The sequence below is a fragment of the Peromyscus leucopus genome, chromosome 8b (genome assembly GCF_004664715.2).
Source record: "Peromyscus leucopus breed LL Stock chromosome 8b, UCI_PerLeu_2.1, whole genome shotgun sequence".
In the NCBI taxonomy this organism is placed as follows: Eukaryota; Metazoa; Chordata; class Mammalia; order Rodentia; family Cricetidae; genus Peromyscus; species Peromyscus leucopus.
Genome location: NC_051086.1, coordinates 50,589,603 through 50,612,315, shown reverse-complemented (window position 1 = coordinate 50,612,315; position 22,713 = coordinate 50,589,603). Strand labels below are relative to the sequence as shown.

The window sequence follows — 22,713 nt, the reverse complement described above, 5'->3', positions numbered from 1 at the left end:
TACGGGATTCAGAGGAAGTAAATGGACCCTGATATTCCTGATGAAAAATTTGACTGAAACCCAAGAATTATTCCAAACCTTTTCTCCCCAGGGCCCAGCTTCTCTGACAGTAGATCCATGATTGGTCTTGGGCTACCCTAAGCCTCACGAGTTTCAGTGTCTGTGGTTCTATATTTAGTTTTTAACCCTTTGGACGTATTGTGCTAGGCCCCATCAGGCTGGTGGGGAGCAGGCAGTACTAGACAAAGCAACTCTTAACTCCCTTCTCTGTCTTCTACACAGCCTTCCCCATGCTGTTTGTCATCCCCTGGGGTTTCGCCCGTGCACACCTGGAGAACACAGGGTAGGTAATCCGCCTGGACAAGCAATCCCCAGAGATGCCCAAATATAGGAAATGACATCACATTTCCAAAGAGACTATGCAATTTCTCCCATGTTGTCCTTCTAGAGTGTAACAGGGGTGTAGACAGATCTTGTAGATGCCTATAAGTTACACATGTAAATTATCAAGGATGCTGTATGGACCAGCTATGGTGCTGGGTGTATAGAGACAGAAGCAGAGTAGATGCTATAGCTTTGTTCGTGTGAGAGAAAACAGCATCCTGGATGCACATTGATGGAAGAATCGCCATGCACAATGTGGCACAGCTGTATTGTGAAATACAATTCAAAGACTAGAATACACCAAGAAACACAAGTTAGGTCTGAATCTCCCAACTTGTAGGAACTGAATCTCAGCAAGTGTTTTAAGCCTATTCCTAAATAATAGATCTATTTTTTCCCTCCAAATAACCATCATCCAGCCTTCATATTTACATATGGATATACACATATATTTCTAAGTATGTAAGTGATATGTAAAATAAGGAAAACCAACTATTGGGTAAAGTAATAAGGGTCTATAACCCAGAGTTTTTTGTTTGCATGCACATGGAGGAAAATGTGAAAGGGTCCATGAAGTACACTCCTAATGCTGAAGAGCAATTTCATGGTAGGAAGTCAATAGTTCTCTTTTGCCCTCATCTCTCCTCCTAGGAGATGGGCTGGCAGACAGGTGAGCTTGAAGGCAGGCAAGCATCCTTCTTTCATAGGGCATGAAGGTTAGACATTCATCCTCATCTCATGTCTCTCCTACTCCTGATCTTGTCTGTAGGTGCTGGGCAACAAATGGAAATAAGAAAATCTGGTGGATCATCCGAGGACCCATGCTGCTTTGCGTGACAGTAAGGACCATCCCATCCATCCGTTTCTTCTCTGGGCTCCACAACTTCAGGAGCACCCCTCTAACCCTCACCTCCCTCCTAACTCCTCAAATCTCTGGTCTGTGCATATGAAATGAGAGCAGTTTCTGCTGGGTGAGAAATTAGAAACTTCTTCTGGTTCAGGACCTAAATTCGGGGCAACACTGTAAGCCTCCATCTCTCTGGATCTTTAAATGGGGTCTTGAAGTCAGCTCTCCATCCTACACTGAAGGGCTGTGACAGGGAAAAGGACTTTCTGTGGTCTTGTGAGACTCAAGAAACCATGGAACTATCACTGTGTGTCTTTTGATTGTTTGCTTGAGACAGGATCTTGCTACATAGAGGAGACAGATCTCCAACTCATGGTAGCCCTCCTGCCATGGTCTGCTCATTGTTGGGATTACAGATATGTGCCACCATGCCCTGCTCAGCTCTTGTCTTAATGCCAGTTAGCAAGTGGGAGAAGGAAACCAAAGGAACTATTTTCAGAGGAGAAACATGTACAATCAGTGTTAATACAAAATAATCATGGCTAGTAGAATAGATATTACTCCAGACACCTGGAGAAGGATGGACTTGGTTTTGTCATGGTGCAGAATACTTTCAGGGGAAAGAGATGCCTGGCCTAGAGGGACACAGATAGCCATTTCAAGTGTGCTTCTAAAGCCTTCCCACTTGTGACCTCTTTTTTCCAAAGCTTTTTGGGATCCCAACTGTATGGACATATACAATATGGCTACAACCCAAACATCTGCGGACAGTGGATTAAAAAGAAATCTGCTTTAAAAGAATTCCTTGGCATACACACAATTTGACCATTTGACAAAAGCAAGTGAGATCCATCTGCTCATTTGTTTTCACATAAATAATTAAATCTTGGCTCAATATCTGATACTGCACTTTCAATGCTTTTCAGAGTTGCTAGACATTTTGATTTTTATGATTGTTAATATAGAGAATGTCGCTTCATATAAATATGTAGTTCAAAATGGCAGAAGTATGTTTAGGGCCATTTTAGAAATTGTTGAAAATTCTTCCCAAGACCAAGCTAAAATTCATGTAGCAATGTTAAAAACGAATCTGAAATTAGCAACTCAAACAGCAATTTTTGAAAGGTTTATTTTTTTTTAAGATTTTAATTAGTATGTGTGTGTGTGTGTGTGTGTGTGTGTGTGTGTGTGTGTGTGTGTGTAAGTGCAAGTATCCTTGGAGCTAGAAGAGGGTATCAGAGCCCCTGGAGCTGGAGTTACAGGCAGTTGAGCCACCTGATGTGGGTGTTGGGAATTGAACCTGGGTCCTCTGGAAGAGCAGCAAACACTCTTAACTGCTGAGCCATCTCTCCATCCTCTCAAACAGCATTTTTTTTTTAAAAAATTCAAACATTCTAACTATCCAATCCAAAGGCAAATGGACTGAATACTTACAATGTTATAGAATGATGGTAGAGAAATGTGAAGTCTTTCTCTTTTCTTTAATTAAATCGTTATGTTTCTTTAAGAGAAGAAAGCTTTGTACATAGAGTGAAAAACACAATTCATAAAACACAAGTCTTGAACCTAAGCTGAGGTGTCTCAGGCAGCGTTCCCTGGCGTGTGCAGTAAAAGTGTCCATGTTATGTCTTCAGAGCCAACGTTGAATCAAGTTCCACTTGCAACACGGGCAAATGCTGCCAGAAACACATTGGATGCATGCATTTAATTTTGAACTAAGTTTTTAGTTGCTGTGTGGTTTGAAGCCTTTTGCTAGGGATAATGCTTGTGACTTCCTCCAGTGGGTCAGTGGTGTGACCCACAGTTTAGGAACTGGGATTTAGACAGTGATGTGTGAGGATGAACTTTGTTAAAGAAGCTGGAGGAGGTGCAGGGGGCTAACAACAGAGGACTGACGAGTTCCACTGAGGACTGGGTAGAAGATCTTCCTGCCCAAGGCTGAGTGACCACTGGATATCTAGCACTGTGCTCCATGTCATTGCCAAGGGGCAGCTGGGTGGTCTATTTTAGCTCTTTTATGTAGATAGGGTCTTGAAAGTAAAAACAAAACAAAAAAAAGTTTTGTAGAAGATTATTAGTGTTTGTCAACAACTCAAGAAAATTCCTTGCTTGAACCTAGCTGTAACCTAGAGGGAAAATGGGCATAGAAATGGTAGGAACACTAAGGATATGGGGGCCCCCTAATTGCAAGTGGTATGCCTACTGTTGGCTATCTCCCCTCTGTCACTGGAGACTTGGCCGAGAGAGAATGTTCAAGTAGAAGTTGGCCACACATGTCTTACTTACAGGACCCTGAGCTCTCACCTCTCCAATCATTCAGTTTTCTACTGTTCTGTTCTCTTTGGTCACACTGCCCCATGGGGGTCCCAGCACCCACCTCCTTGCCCAGGCACCAGGACCACCGCCTGATAACATTTACTGAGTACATTCAACCAATGCCAACTCTTAAGTGCTTTGAGCATATGAACTCAATTCATCTTCTCAATGAGCCTGCAAAGTTGAAATGCTATTTTGTTTATGTTTTGGTGAGGACACTGAAAAGCTGAGGAGTTATTTGCCTCCATAAATTCATAGACTAAGTTAAGTTGGATGACTGAGTAACAATTCCACTTACTGCTTCTCAAAACACATTTCATCCAGGCTTGCGCCCATGATACTTATGGCTCTTTCAGACATTAGCTCATAGTCTCAGACACCCCGGATCCCAGCCGCTTTGCCCAACATCTTACCCACTGAAGAGTTGAAGTGGGATTCTCCCTACCTGCCTTGTCCCATTGTCTGCCACTAAAACCCTCTTCCAGTCCTACAGGGAAAAGTGGAGCGATACTGTCGCTTTTATACATCCTTTGTCCACTCCTGTTCTAACTGTCCGCTTCCTTCACCGACAAGCCTCACAATGCACCGCAATCCGGCTCTTGGTCTCCTCACTGCACCACAGCACTGTTAGGGAGCTCCTTGTGGCTAAATCCTGTCTGACTTTGTTTACCTTCACTGCATCCCCACTTCTGCTTTTCACAGTGGAAGTGAAGCAGATCCTAGGCATATTAATTACTTTTCTATCGCTGTGATACAAGAGTCCATCATGGCAGGGATATGGCAATGGGCAGGGAAAGCCCGGCAGCAGGAAAACGAAGCTGTCTGACCTCATTTTCATCCCTGCTGGGAACGCAGGGAGAAACAACAGGAAGTCGGGTGAAGCTGTAAACCCTCAAGGCTTGGCCCTAGTGACGCACTTCCTGTAGCCAGGCTCCACATCCTAAAAAATTCCATAACCTTCCCAAACAGTGCCATCAACTGGGGACCAAGTGTGGGGCATGGGCACTTCTCACTCAAACCACTGCAATAGGCCTTTGCTGGAGGCTTCAGTGCCGTGGCAAGTGAGTGCATTTGGATGAGAGGAAGGAGACCTTTCCCTGTGCTCTCTCAGCCATTCCTTCTACAGAGCACATGCATTTCAGCAGGATCCCTGGGGAAGGCATGCATTTCAGCAGGATCCCTGGGGAAGGTATGTTTTGGCCTGAAGGAGGAGCCTTAGAAGTATCATCATTTTCGTCCATATAGCAGGCCAAAAGAGCCAGGACTTGGCCGGTAGAAGAGATTGCTGGTTTGTAAAGTCTGCCCCAGAGCACCCGCCGTGTTAGAAATTACCACTGCTAACCTGCAGGCCCACATCTGTATACAGTTGCTAGGGCGCGGAACACATGTTACCAAGAAGGTAACATCTGCAAAAGCAACTGTGGTGTCTAAGCCCTGGAAGAGAGTTTTATATGTTTGAGGTTCCAGATGTTCCCTGTCTATTCACAAATTCCTAGGGGAGTGTTCCTTATCTGGTCACGAATTCCTAGGGGAGTTAGCTTCATTCTTGAAAACGTTCCTCATTTATCACCTTCTCCGATGGTGAATGAAAGAATGAAGAACCCACCATCCAAATGTGGCTGCCGACTCTAGACCTCTGGAAACCTGGAGGAGCCCAGACTCCATGGTAACCGGGGATGATGATCCACTAGGGTTGTGGGGAGGTGCTTCCTTCCTGTGGCCACAGGCTGATGCTCATTTTCTCTTGTCTGGTCTCTGGGAGACACGGGGAGGTGCAGATACACAGGCCCTTCATTTCCTAGGAGACGGTCCAACTGCAGTCCCTAGCCTCAAAGATCCATCTTCCTCATTAAGCTTACCTTGTCAGAAAAGGGCCAGTGTTCTACAGGTTACTAAGGCAAGCACACAGTGTTTTCTCGTTGTGATGAAAAGCAGATACCCCATTAAAAGGGACAAAATTACTTGGTTATGTTTCATTTGAATTTTTAAAATTTTCTGGTGCTAAATATCCTTTGGCTGGGATCTGCCTTCATTCCTGTGGGTTTATGTTTTAGAAACTCTAGCTTTTTAGCACTGAGCATTGAGTCCAGGGGAAGCACATAAAAGGTATATATATTGCATTCTGTATGTGTGTGTATATATATATTGCATTCTGTAGCATGTGTTTCAGTCTGTAGGAATTTTAGGGATATTTGTAGTGTGCTAGATCAACAGTTGTGGAGATTTTGGTCCATGACTTGTCACCTCATTGCCCTTTCTGTCAGCTCTTCTCCCATTGTACGTGAGTCTTATTGAACCTTTTCTATCTTAGAAAACATCTGCCACCAAAACCGGCACTCTCCATCTGCCTTAGGCATCTCTTATGTTTGAAGCTTTCAGACACACCCTTCTTCTAGCATCACCAAAGCTCTTCCTCCACACGTGGTCCCTCTCTGGGTGAATGGCACTACCACACAGTAGAGGGCTACTTTGAACTGTCAGGTCATCTTTGGTCTCACATCCAACCAGTAACAAAGGGCATTTGATGCACACTTTGTAGTTTCAAAGGCTCCGTTATCACTGAAACTCCAGGCCTGAGTTTGCCTGTCCATCATCTTCCCCAGGAACTTGGAAGCTGCCTTCCAGCTGCTTTCCTTCCTCAAGACTTACCCACGTCTAATCATTCCCCCTCACTGCTGCTAAATATTGTCTTCCTGAAAAATAAATGTTCTGATCTGATCAAGTCAGATGCTTGTTAAAAATGTATCCCTGGTTCTCTACCTTCATAAGAAAACCCAGGGCCTTCAGCATGACCGCGAAAAAGCTTCACTGGTCAGCCCTGCCTCTCCAGTCTCCTCACAAACTCGGCCCTCAGTATCATGTTCACACTTAGCCTGCACTCAACTGCTTGATTTTCTCCAGTCCAGCAGACCCATGATCTCTCCTGAGTCAAAATATCAGCCAGAAATGAGGCCATATGAAGGCTTGACAGGGCCTGGAGGATCGTCTCCCAAGGCTCACACACGTGCCTGTGGAGCACTGTGGGCTATTGGCTGGGAGACTTGGTTCTCCCTTGAGGGACTCTTCTCACAGGGTGGTGGTTGGCTTCCCCTAGACTGAGCAATCCAGACAGAGGTGAAGGGAGAGGAAAAGAGGGAGAGGAGAGAAAGGGAGGGAGAGGGAGGGAGAGAGAAGGAGGGAAAGGGAGAGGGAGAGGGAGAGAGGGAGGGAGAGAGAGAGAATATGAGAACTTCCTTTTTTAGTCCCTACTCAGAAATCACAAGATATCACTTCTTGCATGTTCTTTTCATTTCTACAAGTAATTAAATCTAATGCACACACAAGGTGAGAGTGGGGAAGGAGACCAGAGTCTCTCTCTCTCTCTCTTTTTTTTTTTGGTTTTTCGAGACAGGGTTTCTCTGTGTATCTTTGCGCCTTTCCTGGAACTCGCTTTGTAGACCAGGCTGGCCTCGGACTCACTGAGATCTGCCTACCTCTGCCTCCCAAGTGCTGGGATTAAAGGCGTGCGCCACCACCACCTGGCTCAGGGTCTCTTTTTAAAAATAACTATAAGGAACTTCAGACATATTTTATCGTTTCTGTCAAAGCTGGCAGTGAAGGTCTAGATTTGCTCGTTCTGTGATAGTTATAGGAAATACCCCAGAGTGGAAGACATACACTCTCCAGTGAGTCCCACTGCAGACCTTGAGTTAGACACCAAGAAGGCCATAGTTCTTGTGTTACGACTCTGAAGGGAAAGGTATGCTGGCTGTCAAGAGCCAAGGAATACCACAAGGTCACACCACACAACAAACCTCGTGCAAGAGATTTGTTGGGAAAAACACAAGAGGATGGCTGCCTCTGCCTGGGGGAGAAGCAGCGGGGATCTGAGCAGGAGACAGGCTTATACAGGGTTTCTTGGAGGAGGGGTTTTCCAGGGTGGGGTGTAGCAGGAATCTTAAATGGTCTTATTAATAAGATCAAACCTGGAGCCAGATATTGTGGTGAATGTTGGAAGATCAGAGAAGCAGAACAAGCCACAGCTACTTCACCTTGCCAGTTCCTCAGTTGATCCTGTTTTCTCAGACTGGAAGCCTCTGAGTCCTCATTCAGAATGGCTCTCAGCTGAACTGTGGCTCAAAAGCCTAAAAGCTTAACCAGCCAAATGCTTCTAGTTCCTGGTCTTCACGCCTTATATACCTTTCTGCTATCTGCCATCACTCCCTGGGATTAAAGGCTCACTTCTTGGGATTAAAGGTGTGTGTCACCATGCCTGGCTGTTTCCAATGTGGCCTTGAACTCACAGAGATCCAGAGGGATTTCTGCCTCTGGAATGCTAGGATTAAAGGTGTGAGTGCCACCATTTTCTAGCCTCTGTATCTAGTGGCTGTTCTGTTCTTTGACCCCAGATAGGTTTATTAGGGTGCACAATATTTTGGGGAACACAATACCACCACAGTGGGGACTAAGGAGATTTCAAGTCCTGAGCTAGAGCAGGCTCAGGGATTGGTGGGTTTTCGTGCTCAGGGATGGGTGGGGTTTGGTAGGTTTTCAAGCCCAGAGGTGGACTCTGACCGTTTTACAGTTCTCAACTGAGAAGAGTGAGCGCACAGTTCCGTTGAAGGGAAGGCAGCATTGTTAGCTCCGGTCACAATCAGCTGCTCAGTCACTGCCTAGGTACGCACGCTTCGGTATCGTGCGCATCCCCTCTTTGCTGTGCTTCCTCAAGGTCTTATGGGGACAAAAATAAATAACTGTGACAACTTCAGAGAGTTGTGTGGAAGGTTCTTAGGCCAAAGATTGGGTAGTAAGTAGTCAATAAGTGTTCATTAATAATGATGCGTGTTTGTCTTTCTCAGAGTGCTGAGTGGAGGCCCTCCCTGAGACAGCATGAACTAAATCACACTCCAAGTTCCCCCCCAGACTTTCAGTTCTAAGAGTCTTTGGGACAATGGGGACTAGCGTAGACATGTCCTGTGCCACCAGCTAACTGCCAACGTGCCCCTGGTTCACATGGACGAGGAGCTGATGGGCACACCCAGGATGACCTTGAGATCCACAGCGTGTGACATCCACCCCTTACTTACCTGTATTTTTTGTTTGTTTGTTTGTTTTCAAGGTCAATTTCTTCATCTTCCTCAAAATTCTCAAGCTTCTCATTTCCAAGCTCAAAGCCCATCAGATGTGCTTCAGAGACTATAAATACAGGTGAGTGGCCCCAGGCCAGCGCTTGGCAATCCAAGCTTATCTTGACTGTTGTTGGTGTCCCCCATGTGATGGGAAGGGCACAACAGTGTGTTCCGTACTGTTATCATGCCTGTAACCAAATACTGGGCAGGAAGCAGCTTGCCGGAGGAAACACATGCTTTGGCTCACCATGTGAGGCGTAGTAGTCCGCCAGGGCTGGGAAGGCCTGGCAGCGGCGGGAGCAGGCTCACATCCATGGTGGTGACAGCCTGCGGACGTCTTCATCATTTCTCAGCAGATCGGGAAGCAGAGCACTTGGGAGAGAAATGAGGCTGGGATATAACCTTTGATTCCTGGTCTCTTCATCCCTATGTCTGCCAGGTAGGCCCCCTGTCAAAAAGGTTCTACAAACTCCTACAGGAGCACCACCAGCCGAGGCTTAAGGATTTAAACAGGTGAAGACATTTCACATTCAAAGCGTAACACACAGATTGTGTTCAGATATTTGTCACCTGAGGTGAGGGGACAGAGGAGAGCCCTTCTGGGGAGGTGTTGGGTTACGGATGGGGCTTTTGCCAATGACTCAGCCCTTCTAACCTCGTGACAGTGATTTAAGTGGGGAGCAGTCAAAGACACATTAATCCCCCTGTTAGGAGCCCATTAAAACAAATGGTTGCCTTAGTTATTTTTCTATTGCTGTGGTAAGTCCCCATGACCAAGACAACGTACGGAAGGAAGAGTTTACTGGGGACTTACAGTTTCAGAGGGATAAAGTTCATGACCACCATGGCAGGAGGCATGGCAGCAAGCAGGCAGGCATGGCACTGGAGCAGTAGCTGAGTTCTTACATCTTGAGCTACAAGCACGAGGCAGAAAGAGAGATGTGGGGAAGGGAGTGGGCTTTGGAAACCTAAAAGCCCACCCCTGGTGATATACCTCTTCCAACAAGGCCACACCTCCTAATCTTTTCCAAGCATTCCACCAGCTGGAGACCAAGTATTCAAACAGATGAGCCTATGGGTCCATTTTCACTCAAACTACCGAGTGGTTTATGGAGCTGGAAAGCCTGGTATGAAGGGCAGTTTGTGTTGTCTTCCAGGTGGGAGGATCTGAGGCAGGAAATGCTTAGAGTCCAGAGAAATACATTCGTTACACAGTTCCCTTCTCTTCATGACTTACCTCTGTGGGATCTCACCTTTAGTTCTCTGTAGTGACAAGCGTCCCTACCTAATAAGAGTCAGATGATAGGCTTTTATTGAACACTGAACTGCTGTAAAAATGAATGAGTGAAGAAGGAATGAATGGCGGGCAACGCCCTCTTCTTCTGTTTCTAATTATTCTTCCAAGGTGGCAGGTAAACTTTGTCAGGGCTGGAAGGGAACATGTGTTTTAACCTGAAGGAAAGGTCCGAGTTGGGGGTTCTAGTCCACACAGCAGACCACAAGCAGGGGGTGTGCGTGGAGAAGCTCCAGCCATGCTGCTCCCTATTTCTGACTTTGGAGATAAAACGGTAGATCCATCCTCCTCCATTTGCCAGGCAAATATTCATTGAGCGCTTCCCATGTGCTTGGACAAAAGGTGAGTATGATGTGGGCCCCACCATGCTGCCTTAGGAGCGTGCGTGCTACATTAGCGGTGTCTGAGACAATGATATGGAGCAGACAGGAGGAAAGGGGCTGGCCACACACAGCTCCCTCACTGACCCTAAGTAAGCTTGGCCCCACGCTCTGTTTTCTGGAGTCTAAAAAGGGAGTGTTGTGGCAGAACCATCTCCTACGAATTGTGACAGCTAAAGAACATTGTTTATGGCAGCCACTTTAATCAGATACGGAGCATTTACTCTAGACCTGGACCCTGAGCCCATCATCCCAAGACTCTTACTCTAACAGATCTAGAAGAGTAACCCTACCCAATTCAGGAAAGAGCATATATATACTATAACCACTCCTGAGGGCTTTCATCCAAACATTTGACAGAAACCCTTAGCCTTGGGGAGCTGGCCTGGTCTGGGCCCCAGGGAGTCATGCTATCTCTCGTGGCGCCTCTGGTCCAGACTCCAAGTGGTCAGGCAGCCTCTTTGGCCCCTGTCCCAAGGCTCAGCCCCCTCACACCACTGTTCTCAGGGTGGAGCCCCGAGAACAGGCAGAGCTGCCAGAGTCCACTCAAGGAGTGCCACCCCCTTGACAAGCCAGAGCTCTGACCAGCAGGGCACCTCCAGGAACTGCACAGAGGCAAAGGCTTGAAGGAGACAGAAGGAGGGAAGTTGAGTGTGAGCCTAGCTACAGACCCTGTTACTGTGATAAAGTGTCATGACCAAAGCAACTTGGGGAGTGTGGTAGTTTGAATGTGTGTGGCCCCCATAAGCTCTTAGGGAGTGGCACTATGAGGAGGTGTGGCCTTGTTGGAGAAAGTGGGGTCTTGTCGGAGGAGGCAGGATGACACATGCCTTTAGTCCAGACCTCGAGGCTGGAGGGCACACCTTTAATCCGGGCCACACTTTCCATTGGAAGTGTGTCCCAGTGTGGGCAGGCTTTGAGGTTTTTTTCTCAAGCTTCCCTCATTGTGACAGTCAGTAGATTTCCTGCTGCCTGCAAGATGTAGGGCACTCAGTTATTTCTCCAGCATCATGCCTGCTGCATGCCACCATGCTCCATGCTGTGATGGACTGAACTTCCGAAACTGTAAAGGAGCCCTTCAGTCACATGTTTCATTTATAAGAACTGGCCATAGTGTCTCTTCCCAGCAATAGTAAACCCTTACTAAGAAAGAAAGAGTTTATTTCATCTTATACTTGTAGCTCATCATCTTGGAAAGTCAGGGCAGAGGGCAGACACTCAAGGCAGGAATCCGGAGGCAGGAACTGATGCAGAGACCTTGGAAGAGGGCTTCTCACTGGCTGGTTCCTCGTGGCTTGCTCAGCTGGCTCTGTTATAGCACCCAGAACCACCAGCTTGGGAGTAGCACCACCCACAGTGAGCAGGGCCCTCCCACATCAATCATCAATCAAAAATGATGCCTTGCCCAGTCTGGTGGGAGTGTATTCTCAGTTGAAATTCCTTCTTTCCAAATGATTCTGACTTGTGTCAAGTTGGTATAAAACCAGCCAGCAGCCATCTCATGGTCCCATGAGACCCAAAGGCTGATGCCTATGGCTTTGTACCCATGGCAAAGTCCACCATGTTTCCCTGGGACCTTCACCATGCTCTAGACCCTCAGTGACTCCTAATAGTTGCCCAATTTAGCTGCTGTGAGCATCTGCTGAGAGCTGGCTCAAAACATAGCCTTGGGGGCCCCACCACTGAGTAGTTCACTCAGGAAGTGTGGGATAGTCTTACTATGTGGGCTTCTTAGAGACTTCCTCAGGAGATTCTGATAGACAGCCAGAGCAGAGGACCACTGATCTGATGCTCTAGTGACTAGCACATGGGGCTTCCTTCTTGGACCATGGTGAATGTGTTCCTTTACAGCCTCACTGGGTGGCATTGATCTGGGCAAGGGTAGGTTAAGACGCTGGGAAAAACCATGTGACTGGGCAATGATCAGAGATGAATGCTTTGTGGGAGGTGGAATAACTTTGGCTGACATGTGCAATCTGTCTGGAATCTGACTTTTCCTCTTCCCACCCTTGTTCAAGAAAAATGCTTGAGAAGAACCTTGGTGTGCATCTACCCAAAGGCTTCCCTGGGGGAGAGGCCTCACCTTGGGGAGTTAGCTACTAGACTGTTGTGCAGTTTTTGAAATCTGTGGAAGGCGGAGGTAAGGGGAGGGTGTTCCACTATAAGTCCTCATGTGCTTCATAAGGTTTTCTGGTCGCAAAGACGACTCACAAATGCAGAGGTCGCCAGAATGGTGCTTGGTGAGCACTCTGTCAAAGCAGAGTCGTGGTGTTGACGGCTGCTCAAGAAGCCCCTCCCAGCCCCTCCTCTCAGCTACCTTTTGGGCAGGTGGTTCATTTCTCCAGCTAGCTTCCGCAGTCGATGGGCTAAGATCTGGAAATGTGCTCCTTTGGTGCTCTTCTCTGCCATTTTGGTTGGCCATACCTTTTCTGCTGACTCACTCTTCTCCCATGGAGAGCATGACCCAGTTGGTTAGCATGACCCTACTAGTTTGTTAATGGTGGGACTTCTCTCTGAAGACACAGACATGCTCTGTCATTATGCTCTCTGAGCTGGAGAACTCTGCTTGAGTTCTGTGAGCTTCTTTGCCCATTTTGCTCTTGGGAAGCCATGGTGTCCCATCAGTGGGCATCGTCACCCCCTCCCTTACACTTCCCTCTTCCATGCCCTCTCCATGTTAATTTTTCTATGAAAGCCCCCAGTAGGGTGGAGAGAGAGCCATGGTGCCAGGGCATGTCACCGGGTAGATTCGAGGCTGCCTTCAGCTCTCTGAGATGTGAGAACCTTCAGAATGGAATGCTCAAGCTCTGGCCCCTCTCCAGGAGTCTATATTAGGAAGGTTTAAATTAAACACTTGTAGATCTTACCCCAGAGGCAAGTGTCTAGAATCAAGAGATAACCCTGTCTTCTTAGCTTTCCTGAGGCCTCCACCCCCAGGCAAAGGAAACGGTAAATGACTCTACTATCTGACTCGGGTAGGGTAAGCTGAGGCAGGGGTGAAAGGCACTTCCTCTGAGAGTAACAGACCCTCAGCTCCTTCCACCTCACTATTCTCTGTGGGTCCCAGCAGGGACGCAGCTCTTTTTCCCTTTATTAATGGTTTTATTCTCCATGTGATGTGTGCAGCCTGAGTGCACAATGGATTTATAGGGGAAAATAATTTCTTCACATACTCACCCCATTCTCTTATGAAAGGAGTTTGGTGGGCAGCAGAATGGAGGGAAGGTTTGACTTAGACTCACAGAAACCTTGGCTGGCGTTGGAAAATTGTATGGGTTAGATGAGTAACAGGGGGAAAAAAGCATACAGACTTAGAAGTTTTGGGTGTGTCGTGCGAGCCTTCTCAAGGCGATGAAGACACAAAGAAGTGATCAGACTTGTGTATTTTTGTGTTAGGTTTGCTAAAGTACAGTCCTGGAGAGACAGTACCGGACAAATGGGCTGTGGTCTGGTAGTAATAGACTGGGGGAGGGGGGTGTAGCAATGACCCATGAGTTCACATGCTTATCTGTGGCCTGACATCTTCACTAATAAGGCTGCTCCTTTCCTGCGGGAAGAGGGAGGGCACTTCTCCAAGGAAGGTCTTAGGGCATGCTTCAGGGACAGCTCAGAAAATCCTTCCTAGGTTACATGCACTGCCTGCTCCAGGAGAAGGAGGGTGAAAACACAGTGATCTTTCCACGTCCGCAGTTTTATCAAATCCCTTCAGCGTATCCCACTCAGCCCACCAAGTACCCATTTGAGTGTTATGTCTGAACCTCATCAGCCACTGACCGGTGACGTCACAAATGGAAGTCAAATTGACAAGAATCGTTGGAGCTAGAGCACCTGCCAAGCCAGGGTCTTAATCGTACCTTAAGAGTGCACGGGTTGAAGATTTGGCCTCCAGCTTGTGGCACCACTGGGGACAAGCTGTAGAGTATGTAGGAGGCAGATGCCTAAGTAGAAGGAAATTGGTCTCTGGAAGGGGATACGAGGTGTGCAGCTTTGTGGATCATGTGCTCCCCGCCGCCACGTTGTAATGTCTCCACCCAGCCCCTCCCCTGAAAAGTGGTCAAGTGAGCATGGATTAAGCCTCTGAAAGTGTGACCCCCAAACAAGTCTCTCCTACTTTGTCACAAATGTCTGTCACAGTGATAAAACACAGACTAAAACACACACACACACACACACACACACACACACACACACACACGCTGCATTATCTGTCTAATCCTTATGAGGACCCTGCCCCGTAAATGCTATTATTTGTATAATCTTCTTTCTATAAGTAAGGAAACTAATGGACAAAGAGGTTGAAGAATTTGTCCAGGGTCACACCGAGTGGTTGGTGACAATGCTATTTGAACCCTGACCCATGTGCTGTCCCTGTGTCCTACTGCCCTTGGCTTGAGCTCCCCACTCTTTTGTACCCACTCATGTCCCCAGAGCAGATACCTAATAAATATTTGTTGAATTCTTAAATGGCTGCAACAAACTGTACCATTTAAATAAACAAACATCCATGGATGAAAAAGAAGCATGCACCCAGTCTGTTTTTAAATAGTCAACGGCTTTGACTATTTATGGCTTTCATCTGGGCTGGGACACAGATTGTACTTTTGTCTAAGGAGACGTTAGAAGGGCATGAGTAGTGGGGAGTTACAGCCTGCATCTTACCCAGAGGGCTGGGAGGAACGACAGTGGCCCAACATGCCGTTAGATATGTGATGCTTGCAGCATGGATCCCGGTGGTGGACAGGATGGAAACGGGAAACAGGTAAAATCTAACCACACCTGGAATTTGTTACTAGTCTGGTTCCAAGACTGGCTTCCTGGAGTTGACAGATAGACTATGGCCGCACCATCAATGAACACTAGGGAAATGGAGGGAAGGATATGTGGAAGCCCTCTGTGTCCTCTTTGATGTCATTCTGTAGAACTAAAGTCATTCCGAAGTTGCTTTAAAAACCCGTAGCTGGACCAGAGAGATGGCTCAGTGTTTAAGAATGCATATTACACTTGTAGAGGACCAGAGTTCGGTTACTAGAACCAAGGTCATATCGCTCGCATCCATCTGCAAGTGGGGGATGAGATGCATCTGGCCTTCACAGGCACCTGTACTCACATGCACACACACACACACACACACACACACACACACACACACACACACACTTAAAAACAAAAACTCTAAAAACCCATAGTTGCCATAATACGGCCCAAGAATCAGTTGCTGGTGAGACACGGGCCTGCACATAGGTATATTAATGTGTGTTATTAATCCAGATAACAGAGAGTAAAGCGTCCCAAGTTCAGACTCTGGTCAGCGCAGAGCGGGTCACATGAAGAGTGCAGGCCATGTAGAGGCTGGAGATTGCAGGCTCCCTCCAAATGTTAGAGTCTAAAGGGAGAACCACCAGCTACAGCTGATTGTCAAGCAGGGGTTTTGGGGTCTGTATCATCAGATTGCTCCTGCTTTCAAGGGATTAAAACATGAGCATCCTCACTTACATCTCCTCACTAAAGATGGTTCTGATAGTAGAAATAACTCTACGTCCTGAGCAGAAGATTCTTCAGGTCAAGTTCCAACCTGTGCTCTTTCTTTTGAGACCGTCCAGCCAAAGGGGTCTAAAGACTTTCCGGGGCATTCCAACCAACAAAATAACCCTTAGGGGCAGGGCATGTAACTTGGTGGCAGAGTCATATGCTCAGCGCACGTGAAGCTCTGGTCTCAATCCTTGGCAACCAAAAAAGGGAAAGGGAAAAAAAAATTCTCCCTGGAAATATTCTTTCCTAAGCGACTCCCACGTGGGTGGGTGCGGGGGCAGAAGCAGATCTGAGCTCCCTTCAGGAAAAGCACATAACCAGGCTCTGTCATTCACCTCCCCAGTCGTGGGTTCCCCTGACTGTCACGGCTCCGGGGACATCCAGCCCACATGAGCAGATAGAGTCCCTCCTGTGCAAAGGCTGTAAAGAAGAAAAATGTTTTGCTGCATGGATGGCCGTGCATTTGAAGGCATCTCACAGACATAGGGTAGAGTCCAGCCTTTTGAAAGAATGCCGTATGGACTGATGATCATACTGTCTTTCTACATCTTTACCGTGTGTGTGTGTGTGTGTGTGTGTGTGTGTGTGTGTGTGTGTGTGTGTGTGTGTTTTGGAGGTGGGCTTCCTCCTACTCTGGCTCATTAAGTCCTTGGGTTAAAAACACATTACAATTAAGTTCTGGTTTTTTTCCAGTGTAGATTAGACACTAGTTTAGTTTTTTTTTTTTTTTTCCTGAAGATGAGTCACCTTTGCTAATTCTGTTAACTTCAAATCAAGAAACCGATTAGTGGTAAAGTGAGGTCATTCCCAGGCTCCACTACTTCTCAGAGTTCCCTAAAACTTCACACTCTCAGGGAACAGCCTCCACATGTTTGGCCTCAGTGTGGCCACACTGGGACCTAGAAATATGTCCTTTATGGACATGGGGACCTATTCCAGAACCCACCCAAGGCGCTGACATCCTTTAAATAAACAGCATAGTGTCTGTACATCTTCCATATACTTTGTTTAAGGTTTATTTTTATTTAGGTGTTATGCATATACATCTATGGGGGTGCATGTCATGTGTGTGCAGGTGCCCACGGAAGCTGGAGGAAGGCTTCCCTGGAGTTGGAGTTGCAGGTGGTTGTGAGCTACCTGATGGGGGTGCAGGGAACAGACCTGGGCTCCCCCGGAAGAAGAGCAAGCAACTCAACTGCCCCTCTATCTCTTCAGCTCTTCCAGATACTTTAAACCATCTCTGGATTATATCAAGCACACAAAGCAGTGTGAATGCTGTGTAAATAGTTTCAATGTTGCAATGTCTAGAGAGAAATGATAAGGAGACAAATCTGTACATGTTCAATAGAGACACAATTGAAGGCACAGTCTCCATCAATCAGTCTCCAGTTGATTGGATCCCTCAGGGCAGAACTTACACATTCAGAGGACCCACTGTATATATCTTAAAGGCTTCGGAAGGAATTTTAATAGCCAGCAGTGCTTGGGATTCACCAGTTTGGAGCACTTGGGCCCCAGCTGTGCACTTTGCTCTTGGGTGGTACAAAGAAATGTTTGCCTTTTTGTGTGTTTGTAGACTGTAAACAACCACCAACCTCAACACCATGTACTTTACGAGGAGGATCAGTTTTCCATTTCCTGCAGCCCTCCCTGTCACAGGATTGAGGGGCAGCTAAGGGCACTGATAAAGCCCAGCTTGGAGTACGCAGCCTGGTGTGCAACACAAGACCCATTGTGAGGCTGAGAATAGCCCCTTGGTGTCTGTGTGGCTCTAGGCAACTCATTTTCTTTCCATCTGAGGTGTTGGCATTGGAAGTACTGGATTTCTGGGGAGAGAAAGCAGTGTGGGGACCTGCTAGCCACATGCTAGGAAACTTGTCAAATTTGGGTGGTATCTGAGGTGTATTACTAGCACAGAAGTGGATTATCCATCAGACACATCACTATCTGTAGGCATGATGTCCTATGGGGGATGACTTCTTCATTCATTCTGTAAATGCTCCCTGAATATTTGCTGTGTACAGGGATACAAGAGTGAGTAAGATCACAGAGGATAAACCAGCTGTTCATCAAGAGTGGGGGATTTACAATACAGATGTGCACAGCAGGGCAGGAAATGTTCCCTAGTCCGAGCAAGGCCCTTACAACTGCTACTTGGTGTCGTTTGCAGATTGGCAAAGTCAACGCTGCTCCTCATTCCTTTATTGGGGGTTCATGAAGTCCTCTTCTCTTTCATCACTGATGACCAAGTTCAAGGATTTTCAAAACTTATTCGACTCTTCATCCAGCTGACATTGAGCTCCTTCCACGTAAGTAATCTGACTGAGGCCATGGCTCAGAGAAGTACACAGGGCCCCAACAGAGAACTGAGCAGAGCTGTGGACCAATGCAGGTTTCTAGCATCGGCAGGCTTTATTAGTGAGGATCTGTGATATTGGAAGGGTGTACAGATGGGGAAGTGCTGCCTGGATCCTGCCGGCATGATTCAGTGACTCAAAGGGGCTAACCAGACTTGTTCCTGGGTTGTCTCATGGTGTGACTCATGATCATATTAACTGTGAGTGTCAACATGAAGCCTTTTATTAAGGGCCTATTTTTTGCTGTGTTAGCTGCAGAACATTGTACAAATCGAACCTTTTCCAGCATCCTATGACATATACACAGCACACCATACCACTGGGGTAGGGAGTAGGGAGTCTAGATCAGGAGGCTCTTAATCCAGACAGATGTGTGTGCAGCAGAACTAGAAACAGGAATTCAGCTCTGGTTACCTGGATGTTTTGGTTAACCAGTGCTAACTACCTATGAACTGACAGCTTAGCATGGCCCTCAATTTTATTCTTTCTCATGACTTTGGGAGTCAGGCGTCCAGAGAGGACATGGGAAGGATGGCTAAGCTCTGGCCTGGTGAAGCCTGCTGGGACCCTGTGGCTTTTTAAACATCTGCAGTATCCTGAGCTGGGACTGGCTTCTTTTAGGCTGAATTTCTGGGGCCTCCCTTTTTTTTTTTTTTTTTTTTTTTTTTTACCATCAACTGTGGTTCCTTCCTTCCATTTGGTCTGAGGGTCTCGTGCTTTCCACGTGCTTTCTCCTTGTGGTTTCTCCACAGGGTGAGTGCTTTTGAATGTGGCAGCTCAGGTCTCCCAAGAGCACTGGGAACAGGGGCTGCTGGGCATTTTAAGTACCTAGGCCCGGAGTTGACATCTTGATGATTCCACTGCATTCTTCAGATTAAAGCAAGCCACTGTCCTGGCCTAGACTGAAGGAAGGTGAGATTGAAGACGGGCATGGATGCAGAGAGGCACAGCTCAGAAGCCAAGGCCACTAAAGCAACACCTAAATTTTAAACTTTAAAAAATGAGCAGAGACGCCAGTGGCTGCATGTAGAGGGCTGTGGCGCACGCTGGCAATCACTGCATTCAGGAGGCTGAAGGAGTAGGAGTGTTATGAGTTTGGGACCAGCCTGCTCTACCTATTGAATTCCAAGCCAGCCTGGGGTACAGAGTGATACCCCGTCTGATCTACCCTTCTTGCAGAAGAAACACACAACAACTGACATTCATTTGGGGAGCTAGAGTTGTGAGATATGTCACATAGTACATGGTGAGCATCCTGTAAGACTGTAACCAGGAGACACCAAGTTCCTCTACCACATTCTGCAGGCCTCTGCCATCAGGAAGGGTCAGGTGCTGAGATCCTGTGCAGAGAACAGAGAAAACATGCTCACCCACTTCGTTCTCACCAGTAACTCAGGACACAGAGCCCGGGACAGGGTACAGGAACTGAACGGCCCTTTTCTCTTCCCTAACAGTCCTATCAGAGCTAAATTCTTTGTGGCTTTAAACTGAGACATCAGATCCATTGGTAACATTTTTCCCCATCATTGAAGCATGTTTAATTTATTTCAGTCTTTTGGGGGATTTCAGAAGCTAAGAGTTAGTAATTTGACTTTCCTGTGTTGCTTGGCTATAAGCTTCTGTAAAAGGTAATCTGAAAAGAGAAAAACAAAACAAAAGCAAATCCTCCAGCTGTTTGGTCGGTAGTATTTGGTGGCCTTTTGGCATACTGGTCAACCTAAACTCCAAATCACCTGATATTGCACATCCAAGGCAAGTTGAGGGCCAGACAGTCATGTGGAGATCATAGGACCAATTAATTTTTAAGGAGGAAGCTTCACTTATCAGACTCCTTAGGCCTGGAGGATGCTCTGGCCTTTTGTGCGATAAGCCACCTCTGGCTTACAGCAATTATCACTATTATTTTTGACGATTCTGTGGGTTGGGCTGTCCAGGCTCCATAGGCATGGTCTTTTTGATACATGTAATTTTGGCTGGGCCTGCAAACATCTGAAGGCTTAATCAGGCTGGAACATCCTCAGTGGCTCATTCACATGACTACATTCACATGACTACATGTTGATGTGACCTGTGGGCCAGGACCATTGATCAGTGAACTTCATCTTCCTCCACGTATCTTGTGCATCTCACCACATAGCAGCTGGACTCTTGGCTTACAGCAAGAGCAAATGTTCTAAGAGGGAGCAAGCGGGACTGTCCATGCTTCGAAGGCAGAGTCTCAGAAGTAAATACCTAACTAGATCCATACTTTCACCACATTACACTGGTAAATAGTCGCAGGCTCATCTCAGACTCAAGAGGAGGGGAAACAAAATTCAGGTTTTAAAGCAAGGAGAAGCCTGAGCCTGTATAATGAGGAGAAACACTGGGGCCTTCCTTGGAAAGGAGCTGCCGCGGTGGGTCACGGTCCAGCCACCAGCGGAGGCTCTACTCACCTGCTGGTGGTACTGAGGAACGTGAGGGCTCACAGTGTTGCACGTTCTAAACCAGGATGGAGACAGAAAGCGTTTGGCTACAGACAGAGGCTCCCTTCCATTCAACACACCCAATACTGCTCTCCTCCATCTCACCAAGCAGAGATGAGTGTGGGGATGGGCAATAAGAGGCACGTTTGGTGCAGCCTGTCTTAGTGATGAAAGGAATCAGTGAAAGCAGGCCTTCGCCTCAGCAGCTTTCTTTCCTTGCTGCTGGAGACCCCTTCACTCTTCAAAGGTTTACTGTGTAGAATGCTTCACCAGCCTCCTGCTATCATCAGGTCTTTGGAGAAATCGCCACATGTTGGGGACATGTGAAGTGAGAGCCATGTGTTCTGTGGGACCTACTCCTTCACACTTGCTTTATCTGGAGCAGGAGCCAGACTGCAGAGTGTTCTGAAACTGGTGAAGTGAAGACACACTTGTCATAGGAATCCTGTTTTAGCCTTCGTGATGATTCTGGCACACCCAAAGCCAGCTTATCTTATACCGCATCCTCAGGGTTGGCTTATTACTTTTCCTGTGACCCACAGCAAGCCCTGTTGCAATTGCATGTGTGAAAAAGGCCCCACCCAGAAGTAGACTCTTCTGGTGCATGAGAAAAGGGGAAGCCCACACTTGCAGACAGTATCTAGCTGGGAGGTTCCTGGCCTTATTCAGAAGGGACATGTTGGCAGTGGTAACTGTAAAGATCAGAGACAACTCCCCCCCCCCCCCGCCAGGGTCATACTTCTTTAGTGTCAAAAGATATAGGAAATCTTGGCATGGTGGCACATACCTGTAATCTCGGGATTTGGGATACCTAGGTAGGAGTTTTGGACCAGCCTGAGCTACACTGTGAAACCATATCTTAAATAAATGAATAAATCGATAAATAAGATATAGAAAGAGTCAGCCTATCATTGTGATCCTTCAGTTGGAGATGTGCCCATTCTTGTGGGGTCTGGCATTTTGAGACTCTTCCTTTAAACCCTCAAGTGCTTGGGGGTTCACAAATATCTGTTCCCCTGTCAGACCCACAGCACAGACTCCACAGATCTCCATATCAGTTATGGAAAGTTGAGATATATATTCTAAAAAGCCATGAAAAGAATAGAAAGTAAGATATGTCATCACAGTTTAGAAGTAGCTTGACATTGTACAAGACAAAACCCTTTATCTCAAGTGACAGAAGCCCAACTCATTCATTCATTCATTCATTCATTCATTCAATAAATATGTAATATAATTCTATTATGTGCCAGATATTTTCAGTTGCTGGGGATCTGGTAGTGAAGTCTATACATGGAAGCCACTGTCACTGTGAGTGATACAGAGATGGGCTGGTAATAGCCACATAGCAATATAACTCCAGTCCTCATTAAAGTTGGACAGCCTTCAGGACCTCTTTGTGGTGATTTTGAGCTGATATCTGAATTTGAAGAAGCCAAATTAGGTAGAAATTAGTGGAAAGAACATTCCAGGACACAGGAAGTGTGAAAGGGCTTGAGAAATAAGTGAGCTGTGGTAATCTGAGTGATATCCACACCCTTGTTTAGGCCCCAGCCATACCGGATGGCACTGACCCTGGTGGCGATTAGGTTTTGTAGAGTGATGATGTATGACGTCAGAGGCTAGGCCATTCAATGAAAGGGTTGCAGCTTCTGCTGATTCACCCTCTCTGACCGAGTCAGGTCACCCAAGCAACTCTAAGGACAGAGAACTCAGACCCACTGCCTTCAAGCTAAGTGAATCTGAACATAAGCAGAGATTCTAAATGCAAACACCTTTGCCTGGGACATATTCTGCAAGACCATTTGAACATTAATTGATAAATAATCATTGTTATATGAAGAAGAAGTCTTTGTTTCTAAGGCTACGGTTATGTTTTACTGTGAAATCAGAAAATTTCGGAGGAGTGGACCAATTTTTAAAATAACAGCGTGGGAGCTGAAGAGATGGCTCAGCAGTTAAGATTCCTAGCTGTCCTTGCAGAGGACTTGAGTTTGGTTCTCAACACTCACCTGAAGTGGCTCAAAACAGCC

General features: G+C 46.8%; 1 protein-coding gene across 1 annotated transcript in view; it reads left to right on the top strand.

Annotated features, from left to right (window-relative positions):
• Glp2r (glucagon like peptide 2 receptor) overlaps nucleotides 1-22,713 on the top strand; it is a 52,863-nt gene that overhangs the window by 25,045 nt on the left and 5,105 nt on the right. The window contains exons 8-11 of the mRNA XM_037201268.1: nucleotides 283-343; nucleotides 1,154-1,223; nucleotides 8,646-8,734; nucleotides 18,029-18,167. Coding sequence (XP_037057163.1) covers nucleotides 283-343; nucleotides 1,154-1,223; nucleotides 8,646-8,734; nucleotides 18,029-18,167 — 359 coding nt within the window. The remainder of the gene's footprint in view (nucleotides 1-282; nucleotides 344-1,153; nucleotides 1,224-8,645; nucleotides 8,735-18,028; nucleotides 18,168-22,713) is intronic.